This window comes from Micropterus dolomieu, linkage group LG05 (genome assembly GCF_021292245.1).
Source record: "Micropterus dolomieu isolate WLL.071019.BEF.003 ecotype Adirondacks linkage group LG05, ASM2129224v1, whole genome shotgun sequence".
Classification (NCBI taxonomy): domain Eukaryota; kingdom Metazoa; phylum Chordata; class Actinopteri; order Centrarchiformes; family Centrarchidae; genus Micropterus; species Micropterus dolomieu.
Genome location: NC_060154.1, coordinates 18,345,179 through 18,358,371, shown reverse-complemented (window position 1 = coordinate 18,358,371; position 13,193 = coordinate 18,345,179). Strand labels below are relative to the sequence as shown.

Genomic DNA, 13,193 nt, shown 5'->3' with positions numbered 1-13,193 from the left:
GTAGTTGCATATTCAAATGACACCAGGATTATAAACAAAAAGTGCAGGATACCTGTTATATGACGAATGACATCATTTGATATTTCATAACACCACTCAACATAGGCAGAAGGTTGCCAGGAGATTTGCTACAGGATAGATATCAACATTTTAGCATTTCAGTGATGTAGTAACCTCTGCATCTACATGTAGTTTCGAGTTATTCATTGCCTCCATCAAACTGTTTACTCATTAAGACAGATGACAGACGGCTGTCCTTTTCCCTTGCAGCTATTTGATTATATGAGCTCCGGTTCAGAGCTAAATCAATAACCAGATTAGCTAGGCACACGCGTACACACACACACACACACACACACACACACACACACACACACACAACATACACTCAGCCACACCCTCACTCAGTACTCAAGGCCGTGGAATGAATTCTTGAGTACAACAGTCGGTTGTGTTTATATGATTTAGCTCTGTGCCTTTGCTGCGAGGCATACGCGCACACACTCACTCTCACATAAACACACATGCAGGCAGGTTTTGTCCAAGATACAGCTGATGGGAGAAACTGTGATTAGATTAGGAAGAGCTCTGCCTCTCCTTAGCAGCCGGGCCAGTGTTCGTCTATCTCCCTTGTTCTCAGTGTAAGTGCTGTGCTATAGGTTTTGTTCTTATCCTGTACCTCCGGGCTGTTTATAGCTTTTTAAATACCTGTTCAACAAAGCCAATATTGCCACTTCCAGCCTCAAACCAGTTTTAATTAGAACTCCTACTGTGAATTATACAGAAAATTGAGTTCAGCCAGAGGATTGTACAAGAATCTTTTTCTGTTGCTCGGGGAAAATATTCTTAGAGACCCCTTATGGGACAGTTACTTTAGCCAGTATTTATATATACAAGTGTGACTATAGGCTTGAGCAAGCGAGAAATTTTCTAGCTGGTCGCAAAAGCATGACACTGCTGAATTGCTTATTTCTGACCTGATAACATGCAGGTGGGCACGGTAGAGGTGTGTAGTTGGGTAGTTGAGTAAATCTGTGTGCATTTGTGCATGTTTGCATATCTTTGTTTATGCACGCACAAGTGTATTTTAGTGTATTTTGCTAAAGATAGGAGACAGCTCCAATAAAATGGCTACTTGCCTGCACAGGTGCGTGGCTGCATTCACCTGCCAGCTACTTGTGGAGGTGGTGTCCTTGCTCATGACACATAATGCTGACTCAGATAGATCAGCCTGCTCTCCCTGCCTCACTGTCTGTTTCTGCGTCCTCTGTCCTCTGTCCCAACCCAGCTAACAGCAACTTCAGCTCAACAAGGAAATGAGCACTGCATGGAAATGCAAGCTATTCCCTGAAATGCAATCCAGAGTAGTGCAGGGTTTGTTTTTTTCATCACAGTGCTGACTCTGTTGCAGTGTCACTTATATTATTATGTGTAAAAGTAACCAGATTACATCTTAACATAGTCATGGCAAACACAATTTTTGTGTTATGAAAAAAGGAAGACAGAAAGAGAAAAGGGACGGGCCCTGTTGGGAAGGATCAACCTTCTATGTCATGTTAAATGACAGGCATGATGCAGGCCTATTGTATTGTAGAACCCTGTCTCTCCTGCACCCCCTTTTTTATTCACAATGTGTCTTTTGTGCTTGCCATCCTCAGAAACAAGGTTAATACTTACTGAATAGGCCCTATGTGTTAGATAGATATCATCACCACTAAAACCTTTACCCACATTAATGACATTTAATTAAGGGTAGAATCCTATGTAGGGGATGAGTCGATGATTTAGCCTCTTTAATCCATCAAAATGTAGCTGAGGGCTTCGACAGTGATCACTCTCATCCGTCACACCCAGGGATTACAGCAGGACAGACAGCGATGCACAGCAGAGACATCTTGCTGATTTGACTGAGCTGGGAGCAGAGATGCTGGCTGCAGCAGCTAGAACTGGAACAAAGGCTGGCAAGCTGTTGATGGGGATTTGATGCTGTTCAAGGGAAGACTGCTGTTGGGCTGATATCTCTGCGTTGACTTGCAGTTGAGGATTGGATAGAGAAATAGGGGTCAGGGGCATCATGCGAGGGACTGTTCCTGGCACAGCAGTGAAACTAGGGGAACTGTGACGAGGACCTGAGAGGCCAAGCTAGGGCTGGGGCAGAGGGACAGGGACTGCTTGCTGACAGGCAAGGCCAGGCCTTCAATTCCAAGGCCTGGTCCCAGTGCTCCAGGCTTCAGCCAAATAGCTAGGCAGGTGTCCAGCTGATCTCACACCCCCACAAGGGAGGAACTGCAGAGCACCAGTCACTGGAGCTGCACAAATTGAAGTGTCATCTCCAGAGTCAAGATGCTCACCAATTTTCTGCATGCGTTGGTGCAGAGTTGGGATTCAGCCAGTGGACAAATGGCTCCAGCTCTGCCTACAGTTTGGCTGAGAAAAGGAGACTGTGGTGTGTGTGTGTTTTGTCTGTGTGTGCATGTGTGTGTGTATGTGAGAGTGAGAATGTGAGTGTATGTATGTATGGAGCACTGCAGGTCCTCAGTCATTGTCCCTGAAGGATGTTATGTCTCTTCTGCCCACAAAGCAGCGGGAAATTGTTTTTGAGAAAAGTTTTAGATTAAAAATAAGTAAATTTGAATAGAGTAGAACACGTTACATCACTTTGGTGAACATTATGAACATTTAAATGTGGCAAAACGTTTGTTGTGACAGACTCTTTAGCCTTCAGAGGCAAGTGAAACTGAACAATGCATCAGATATATAACTTTTGAAAATGAGAATCTTTGCCAAAACTCATCCTATAATTGTATGTAAATCTTGAGATTATTATTATATATATATTATATATGTCTGACATACCCCTCTGCAATAGGCCGTATCCTGTCATCTCCTGATCTTTGACCTTACACAAGTATGTGCTGATTACCTGAGAGGTAAGAGGCTGTGAGGGACCGTGTGTGAAAAGCTACATCGATCTCATCGAAAGGCTGAAACATCACAAGAGAAAGAAGAGAGTGGGAAAAAAGTCAAGCCAAAGTTAAATGAAAAATTGCTTACGTACACGTCTTGCACGGTCTGGAACATTTATTATTTCAAGTCACACAGCGAGAAAAGAGGTGGAGGAGGAGGATAGAAGACGAGAAGAATCCATTTGGTAAAGTAGATGCAGATCGATGAGACTGGAGGCAGGCAGGCCAGAGTGCAATGGAGGAGGGGTGTGTGTGTGTGTTGGTGAGTATCTGTGATGTGTGTGTGTGTGTGCTTGCGTGCATAAGGCGTCCCAGATTACTTTCCCTGATTGATCCGGCCCAGCATCCGTCTGACCTGCAGGACATTTCAGAGCTCGGAAGAAGCTGGTGGAGGTGGAGAGACGGCGAGCGAGAGACAGCCAAGAAGAAAGGGAGAGGAGAGAGAAAAATAAAAATCAATAGCGCAGAGAGCATTACAGGGAACTTGACTGGCCGAGAAGCGGAGATGGTAAAGTCGTATTAATCTCTTTGTGTCTCAGTCAGTTTGATAGGAACTCCAATTCAGTACCACTTTGGGGGACCAAGAGGGAGTCTGAATATAGCAGTATCAGCTGTGGCTGCTTTACGGTAGCGGGATTGATGCATTGGATTGGATGTATATATGTGTCTTGAAGTGTCTGCAGCTGACAACAGATTAGAATAAGGCAATGTTTTCTGTCAAATCATTTTATGTCATCCTGTTTTTTCAAGTCAAATAATGTTCAAAAAATAAAAAATAAGATGCATAAGGAAATCAAAAATAATATCTGATGCAAGATGGTGAGGCGAAGTCTAGCAAGTCAGATGGTTGCATGCTGGCTCCATTTTCTAGCTGCCAGGCAATGTGTCTATCAGTGTAGGGATCCTGCAGCATACTGTCTAGTCCGCAGTCTCTATACCCTCCATCTATCCTGGCCAAGTCAGGGTAAATTGATTGTCTAAGCTCTATAAGAGATGGGGGAGGGAAGCATGCACCATTGCAGCAATATAAAGTGGTAGTTTTATGGTGTAAAAGCAGCAGAGTGATGGCGGCGACAAGGAGAGGAAAGGAAGACAAAAAGTCCTTGGTCAATTAAATTTTAGCTTGTGCCATAAGTGACATTGGGCTGTGGAGCATGAGAGACAGACATAATCTTTGTGCGTAGTATGGAAGAAAGACTATAGTTGCAGTAAATCTAAAAGAAAGCTGCCTGTTCCTTTGGTACTTTCAACTGTTAGAGGAAAACAAATGTTTATTCTCCTTCCTTGCTGTAGGCGGATAAGGCTCGTCCTATTTGACTGCAGTACCCAGACACCACTGGCCGGGAGCCCAAGGAGACAGGAAGCACTTTTGTGGCATCAAATATTAATGGCGTTATAGAGTGTATTGATTATATAATAAGTTTTCCCAGCATCTGAGCACCGACTGAAATGTATTCCCTGAATAATTGAAAATGTATCCATGAGCGGTTTTTCATCTCAATTGTTGGTGAATGTAATTGCATTGCACCCTTATTCCAGTGTTATTTGAGATTTTATCAGGAGACGCACATGTGTGTTCATGTGATAAAAGCAAGGACAGCGAGAATATGAAGAAAGATTAAATTGGGTGTATGTGCCGTGTGTGTGTGTGTGTGTGTGTGTGTGTGTTTTATCGAATGGTTGAGCATTGAATATTGAGCACTGAGTAGTGTTTCAAAAATGGGATGCAGAGACTTAAATGCACTGAGAAATGTAATATTACCTTTTGCCGACATTATGCTCTCTTACACTCTTGCACTATATGTAGGCTGTTGAAATGGAGACTCATATACATCTGCTTGCTGCTTCTTACATTTATATCACCATATTTGTACATGCTACAGTTACACTGCATTGTCTGCTTGCTGCGACACACCATTCGTTTTCACACTGACATAGTGTGTAAAATGACAGCTTTGCAGAATGGGTGAAAAGTATATTGCATGTTTCACCTCTGCCTAACAATTTCTTTTTTCAGGGTAGCTTTTCAACTTTACATTTAACAGCAGGATATACAATATGATGTCTACTATACTGTATGTGGTGGCTTTAAACTGGAGCTAGCATGGACACCTTAGCCCCAGTGGTGTAGCTACCCCTGTCACTGTCCACTCTATGGTCTTTCATATGGTTTTAAATACACCTCACTGGCTTTGGCACCCCTGTATGAGGTTGAATTTCAAAGCTTGATCATTTTAACAAAAATACTTCATTCTTCTAACCAGTTTTTCCCAGTCAGGTTTATAAAATAGAAAGTGTTTTTATATTTTATATAACTGTAATTCAACAGTAACCCTTTGGCCGTCACCAGACTAAAACAAAGGTGGCTCAACTTGATATCTCTATATGATCATCCCCAAAAGATCTCAATATTCACCATTACCTGTCAGCTTGCAGAAACAATACACCTTGTCCTCTTTTTCTACCCTGACCTCTCTGCCCCTCTGTATCTTCCTCTTCCCTTTCAAGCTGACAGTTCACTCTCATTTAGACCTCCATTATGCATTCCTGCCTAAGTTTACAAGACACATTGACAACAGAACATGTACAGACTCTCTCTCTCTCTCCTTCCCCACCTCTGTTTCTCCCTTTCTTTGAAGTATTGGAAGTGTCTTCCCCATTACTCAGCCATCTGATCCCTCACTCCCTCTCTTCATCTCTCTGAAGGAGTAAATGAAGGCAGAGGTCATCCCTCCTCTTTTCCTCCTCTCCTGCTAAATTGGCTGCTTGTAGCATCCATAGATAGCTGGAGGCATTTGAGCCCCCTGTTCTGGAGAGCTAGTGAACAGACTTCCTGCTCATTTGTGGCATTTCTGTCTCTTCAACCACAGGCTTGTTTACCCACAGAGAGGGAAACCCTCATTATAAACTATGCCAAGGTCATTGCAGTCACCACACCAATCTGCTGGCTTCAACACACACATGAAATTTTATTTAATCCACTAAAATGATTGAAACAACTAAAGAAATAATATCTTTACCCACTTTTCTATCTTGGCAATTTCAACATGAAGCAATATTTCAACATTTTAAGTCATTCTGTTCAAAATCATCACCCCAATGTATTCTTCCCCAATGACAAATCACTCCTCTCAACCAGTCACACCAGCCAAAAACAAAAATCCTGAGCCACCTGTCTTTGTTTTAGTTTGACTGGTGGAATGACTGTAAAGGTGTAACTGTATTTTTCTAGTGAGCCGCCATTTCCCCCATCACCCTAAACCTCCCACACTCCCCAAATCCCACCACAACCCTAACCTTGTAAAGTGAGTGTATGATGTTGACGGTGGGCTGTGCGTCCCTCCCTCCCTGTGCTCCGCTCCATAGGGGTCGACAGAGACACAGTGGCGTCAGGCAGAGCTCCCACAGCTCCAGGGCTGGGCAGAGAAGGGATTGCTGACACAGCCAAAGATGGTAAGGAGACTTCTGCTGCCAAATGGATGGCCCAGCTATTTTACACACCCATGAAGTAATATGATCTGATATTGTACTGTGTTTACATAAATACACACTGGTTGGTGATGCTGCTGACTGAGACAGTTGGAACTGGAGCAGAGATTGATCGATGGGACAATAGACGGAGGGAAGGAGGAGGATTGCAATGGTAGAGGAAGTTGAGAGCGAAAAGCAATATTCAGCTGCTGACGTGTTCATACATTGTATATATTTGCACACTTATGGCTACATGTTTTTCAATTTACAAGTACATATTGATGTGTTTGTATTTATACTAAACCAGTTTCAAATTAATTGTGTAGCCTTCATTAACACATGCAAAGCTGCACTAGCGGCCATTTCTGATGGACCTCTACTTCCTTAAAGACATAAAAAATTACTCATGTTGCTTACCACTGTAATTTCTCTCTGTACCCACCTTCTCCTTGATTGAGCAATCATTAGAAATCACAAATGAATTGCCCCCTCCCATGCACTTTGCTTCATAGCAACTGTAGCTTCAACATTGTTTGAGTGAAGCCAATTGATTTATCATTCTTAAGATGTCAGTTTTAAGAATGACCATCAAGTATCTTTCAATTTATAACAATAACCATTTATTCTTGTTTTCTTCTTACACCATCTCACACATTTGTATAAAATGTTTCCAACAACTGCACACTACAGTCTACATGTATTACTTTTAGTTAGAATCCCAGTGCTGACTATGCCTCCTACATGAGCAGATTTATAACTTGGAGTAAAAGAAGCTGCATCTTGAGTCTGAGAGCTTGAGAGGGCTGTGTGTTGCACCAAGTCAGCAGGACATGCAGTGAGTTCAGTCCACAGTACCAGGTTCCACAGTGGGAGAGCAGGGGCAGCCAGAGTGTTCACAACCAACATGAAGTGGACTGCTGAGCAGCACAAATGCTGGTGGGCAGGGACAAGGAGAGGAATATAATTGGCCACTGGGACTCGGCAGGTCCCTGTTAATTAGCGGCAGCCATTTTGGTGTAAAAACTCCTCAGAAAACGTCCCATGGAGTTGAAAGTCTCTCTGACAGAATGGAGCCCAGCAGGGAATGTAAACAGATTTAATAAGGCCCTCTCCAATCAACTCTGTTATGGCTAGATACTATTCTCTCCTTCTCTCTGCTCTCCCTCTTTCTCTCTCCCTTTCTGCCTTACTCGATCTGTCTCTGTATCTCTGTTGTGGTAGAGTGGTGAGTGAGTAGGAAAGGATACTGTCAAAAGAACAATTTGCATGCAGCTCTCATCTTGAGAGCTTTTAGACATCTCCCTGTCTGTTTGTTTTCTGCTGTGGGCTTGGACCATTGTTCTGTGTGTGTGTGTGTGTGTGTGTGTGTGTGTGTGTGTGTTTGAGTATGTGCTCTTCCACTCACTGCAGATGCCACTGAATGTGAATGCATGGAAGTGTGTGTGTGTGTGTGTGTGTGTGTATAAAATGAGAGGATGGAAGCAGATCCAAGACTGACATTTTGTTGGTGCTGCTCCTAAACACTTAGATCGTGGAAAAGAACACTAACGATGAAATAAAACTACAGCCTTTTATAGAAGGTCTTCCTAGTGCCAGAAAAAAGATTGATGATTCAACCCATGTTAGCCTTCGTGTGCCGTGCCATGGCATTGTTAGGCATACTTTAGTTATTTTGAGATAGACATATTCCCAGTTTTGAGGACTCGGATAAAGACCATGTGTTTTTGTAGCTGTTCTGAGCTTTACATTCAAATGGACTGCACACAGTTTGACTTTCTTAGTCATCTTTTTGATGGTGACCCAGAAAACAGTTTTGAACCCACTTGAACTCACTTAACTCAGGAAGCCAATAAATAAAAAAAAAATATAGTAATGAATAATTACAGTAATATAATTAATCTCACATTTATGTTACTTGTAATAAGTTGTGCTGCATAACATTGATAGCAAGTAGATAATAGCAGTCTTCAGCAGAAAATAATATGAATTATCATTCTGAATAAATACCACTTTTATTTATTATTTAGTATATTGATATTATTATTCATATATTGGTGGTATTTGTTTGGTAACTAAGGAGCTGTTTGTTTGCCTGCTGTTTCATTTATCATCATCTCTGCTTACCACTACATGTAGGTAGTTAGATAAGAGTAAAGTGATTAAAGTAAATGTCTAAAATGGTGTTGGAAACTATTTCTGGACAAACTGGGAAATTTTTAAATTCTGCTTTGAGCTATATTATTAGAACGCAGGTCCAGTCTTTTGATAATCCAGAAATAGAGTGAAATACGACTTGTGTGCTGTTCCTCCCTTGCTAAAACCAGCCCCGCTTCCAAGTGCAGCCTGTCTGCGTGTTCTTAAGAATAGTTAAAAATAGACCGAGAGCTGAATGGTTGAACAGGGGGAAGGGAGAGATCTGAGCGATGACTTTAAAAATTTGATTGAATCAGATTAAAGAATATTTGCATCTTAATTTGGGTTTCAGCGTGTTAGGTCATTACATTGCGTGTGCAGCAGTATAATGGGAACTTGTGAGTTTGTGCTTAAATGGGCTTGGACATAGTGGTGGTCTTTTTCCAGGGATTTGCTAAAGTCCACTTTAGCCCTTTATGCAGAATCATAGTCACTATTGGTACTAACAGTAATGTATTGAGTAAGAAAACACAACACATACATATGATACAAGAACTGCAGGATCTATTATCACTGCAAGAGGACACTGCAGGATGTTCACAAGATAATAAACCAAGTGACTCCTGGTCTGGTCGAGCATGAGTCACAACAGAATAATGCGCTCTATACCTTTGTAACAGTGCAGCCATCTTCTTTTTTCAGTTTTATCTTCCCACCATTTAGTGATGAGATATAGTTGTCTCTACTCCTTCCATTTGTGAAACACTGACACCCCCCTCACACACACTCACACATATACGCAACAAAAGCCATTAATTTGATGAAACAAATGTTCTTTATGCAAATGAATTTCACTTCACACATTGCTTTTGTTGGAGAATAATGTTTGCTTAGAATAAGCGCATGTATTAAATATGGATCGGAGTGCTCTTGTAGAAAAGCAAAGTGCAAACTACCTCCCCCCTCCTCCTACTTTTGACTCTTACTCCTTCTCACCCTCTTGTTTTTTCTGATGTTGTCTCACACTTACACCAAGCGCACAGTTCCTTTTTGAACACTTTGATCCTGAGGTGCTCTGCAAGACCAGATATGAAAACGTAAACTTCTCTCTCTCACAGCAGCAGCATCAGCAGTCAAATAACTAGCTGAAGGGCTGCCCCTGTTGGTGCCCCCTCCCACAAATCTCAGCAGCTATCAGAGAACCATTTAGAGATGCCTCTTACTGTGTTCATGAATATTTAGCTGTTTATCCTCTCTGTGTTTAGTGTTTGTTGTATTTCTCAATGTTTAGAGATGTGAAATGTACTGTGTGCAGTGTGTTCACTAAATGTTTAGATTGTTCCATATTAGTGATACAGACAATGTGATGTGAGAGGCAAATGTTTTTCACCAATTTGGTGACAGAATGACTGCTCACAAATAAAAGCCTACTGTCACTGACTGTCACTACTGTCCTAAACAGTGCTTATACTTAAGGAAATACCTGAAAAATCAAAGTACTTCTTCACATTAATGCAAAATCTTGTAAAATCCCATACATATTACCCAAATAATATAAAAATTCATTGAATAACCCTAATCAAAAATGAGAAAAACTTTGTGAAATGTCATTGTTCTACTACTACCACTAGAACATTTGAATCCCTGTCAATTAGAATGGCAATAATTAATTGCAATACCAAATGAGTGATATTCTATATGTACAAAGCTTGTTGAACACCTGATGTGTTTTTACTGTATCTGGAAATAGACATTTAAAACAGACATTTCACCTGGATTGTTAATTTACCCTTAATGCAACAAAAGTGATGCTTTTCAGAAAAATAATTTTGAAAATAATCACTCTGTCAGAATCTTGTTTGCCTTGCTAAATATTCATGGCTCCACATTGCTAAATAAAGTACAGAAGCCTCTGCTAATGAATGCTATGTCTCTTCTTCGTCTTCTCTGCCTTTTCTCTCTATGGTTCTCTCCCTCTTTCTTCCTCCTCCTCCTCTATGCCCTGCTCCAGATCATCAGTAACATGGAGGCTCCAGTGACAAATGGCCCCAGCGGAGGAGGCAACACAGCCAACGGGCCGACCACCAACAGTCGCGGCTGCCCCTCGCCCATGCAGACTGGCCAATCAAATGACGACAGCAAGACCAACCTCATTGTCAACTACCTGCCCCAGAACATGACCCAGGAGGAGTTCCGCAGCCTGTTTGGTAGCATCGGCGAGATTGAGTCCTGCAAGCTAGTTCGCGACAAGATCACAGGTACAGAATGGAGACTGTTTATGTTGTACTGCTTTTGTTTCCATAATTACCAACTTTTCATAAACTAAGAATGTAATCTGCTTAAAACATGAAATCACAAAGTCAAAAGGCTTTCAATGACGATATGATAGTAGAAGTAGGGAAATATTATGATATAATGCAGTATACTGTGTGATGATGTGGTGGTGCACAAAGGGAATTTCTCCAAAGGAAAGAGGAAAGGGAAAGGTGAGCTACTATCCTTAGAGCTTGGAAGGGATTTAGATGCTTGCTATGTATTCTGATTACTTTAACTGGCCTGATCCTGAGACTGGACCTCCTATTCACTACATCATATTACTTTTAACGTATAATACTCTAGTCTAGGGATGCAGCGATTACCGGATTTCACTATTAACCGCGCTTTAAAACGTCACGGTTAATTAATCGTAAAGGCTCCGCTACACCGAGCGGTTTTGTTGCACGGAACGAAACTGTGGCAACTTGCATAAAACAAAAACAAATTTACAGTAGCGGTGCACCAGCGTAAGTGTCGTGCTTATCAGAATCTGCTGTACACTGGCTAAACTATGGCAGAGGGGCCAAACTGTGAAGCTTTATTTCCACCAAAGAAACGGCTGAAGTCGGCAGTGTGGGAGCATTTCGGGTAGGCTACACTCAGACTGACCAGGGCGTTATTGAAGATGACGGATCACCTGTTCAAAAACTTGCCGTTTAAAAGGTTCGTGCTAAAGGAGCAAATAATTACATTAAACTTGATGCAACACCTGCGGGATGACCACCTAGCTTTGCACGCCCAAGTAAAGGTAGGCTTAATACATTATATTGAATAACGTAGCAAGTTGGTGGGAAATCAAATATAAACGTGTCACTTACAATCGATGCCGTAGCGGTGACAGTCAAGCTTTCAGTGCAACGTAAACAAACAAAACAGGTGTAAACTTTCAGACCCACCTTAACGACAGCCCCGCTGCGCTATGAAGCCCATTATTTTCAATGGCTTGGTTTGTTGCTGCGTCGAGCAACGTGCACCGCACGGCGAGCTTGCGCGCATGCTGCGGTCAAGATTGAACTTTGGTGCTGAGCAGCTTCCATGGAGTGCAGATCGCTTCTTTTCTGAAAGGGCCTTTATGGAATAACGTAGTCCCCTCAAGACCTTCAGTCACTGAACATTTAACGTTACATCATGTTGTCTTCTCCTGTCTGTGGTGAGAAAATGTTGCCAGGTGTAAAACACTAACATACATCAGGAGCTTATAGACTTTCAGGACTATAGGCTACCAATTAACTGCATTTCAGTTAACTCTGCACTCAATTTCGTTCTAGCATTTTCACTAAAACATATATGGATGAGAGTTGATGACAGCAACAGCACAGTTTATTGTCCTTTGTAACAATTTCCCCTCTGTGGATAAAAGTTAATATTCCTCCTTCCTATAATACTTACATATTATAGAAATATAATTGTTAATGTCATTAAATATTAAAAATAAACTTAAGTCATTACTAGTGTTGTGAAATTAATTAATGCATAATAATCGTAATAATCGTGAAACCGTGATTATTTCTCTGACAATAATCGTACCAACAAAATCTGTAATCGTTGCATCCCTACTCTAGTCTACAAACCATATATTTTAAGATTATGTTGTTATTATTAAGCCATGTTTGCCTTTATAGTCAAATAATGGTAAAATGGCTGGAATAATAAAATATTTGTTAAGAGAACCAGATGTGATGAAGCAGGCAGTTTACGTGACTGTTGACATACTGCGAAAAGATCAAAGGTAGGTGTAGATACAACAGGCTGTGCGCTCTGTGTTGAATGTGGACACACATGTAAAGAATGAAATGAAAAATGAATTTCACACACGCGTACACAAGCTCACAATCCAACATCAAACCAGTCAAGTGTTTGAGAGAACCATTTGTTGTCTTCTACAAGGAGAAATCCATCTCTACCCTCTGTGTGTGTTCAAGTGTTGTGACTCAGCAATGCAGCAAAGTGCCACATGTTCTCCAGAGGTGTTTAAATTAAGCAGCACTTCGTGGCGCTAATCATGGCTGTAATCTGGGCGTAGTGGCTGTGTGGGTGGCCTTACAGCAGATGGAGGGGGGTGGATTGGGGTGGTGCGGCTCTGTGATAATGCTCCATAATGGCTTTCATTTTAGATCCTACTTACTGACACTCTTCTCCTGATAATCTCATTAAAGAGCACCAGGCAGGCAGGCAGCCTGGATCACCAAGCCATTCTTGGATAGTAGGCAAGGCGAGGAGAGTAAACACACACATTGACAGATATATACACAAACATACTCGCAGCATCAGATTTCCTGTAATAATAAGTTAAACCAAAAGGCCAAT

General features: G+C 41.6%; 1 protein-coding gene across 6 annotated transcripts in view; it reads left to right on the top strand.

Moving 5' to 3' along the window:
• The window catches only part of elavl4 (ELAV like neuron-specific RNA binding protein 4), a 78,115-nt gene that overhangs the window by 28,100 nt on the left and 36,822 nt on the right, over positions 1–13,193 (top strand). For all 6 annotated transcript variants that reach the window (XM_046048783.1, XM_046048782.1, XM_046048781.1 and 3 more), the window contains 2 exons: positions 6,333–6,419; positions 10,582–10,828. In XM_046048783.1, the coding sequence (XP_045904739.1) occupies positions 6,417–6,419; positions 10,582–10,828 (250 nt within the window). In that variant the 5' untranslated portion in view covers positions 6,333–6,416. The remainder of the gene's footprint in view (positions 1–6,332; positions 6,420–10,581; positions 10,829–13,193) is intronic.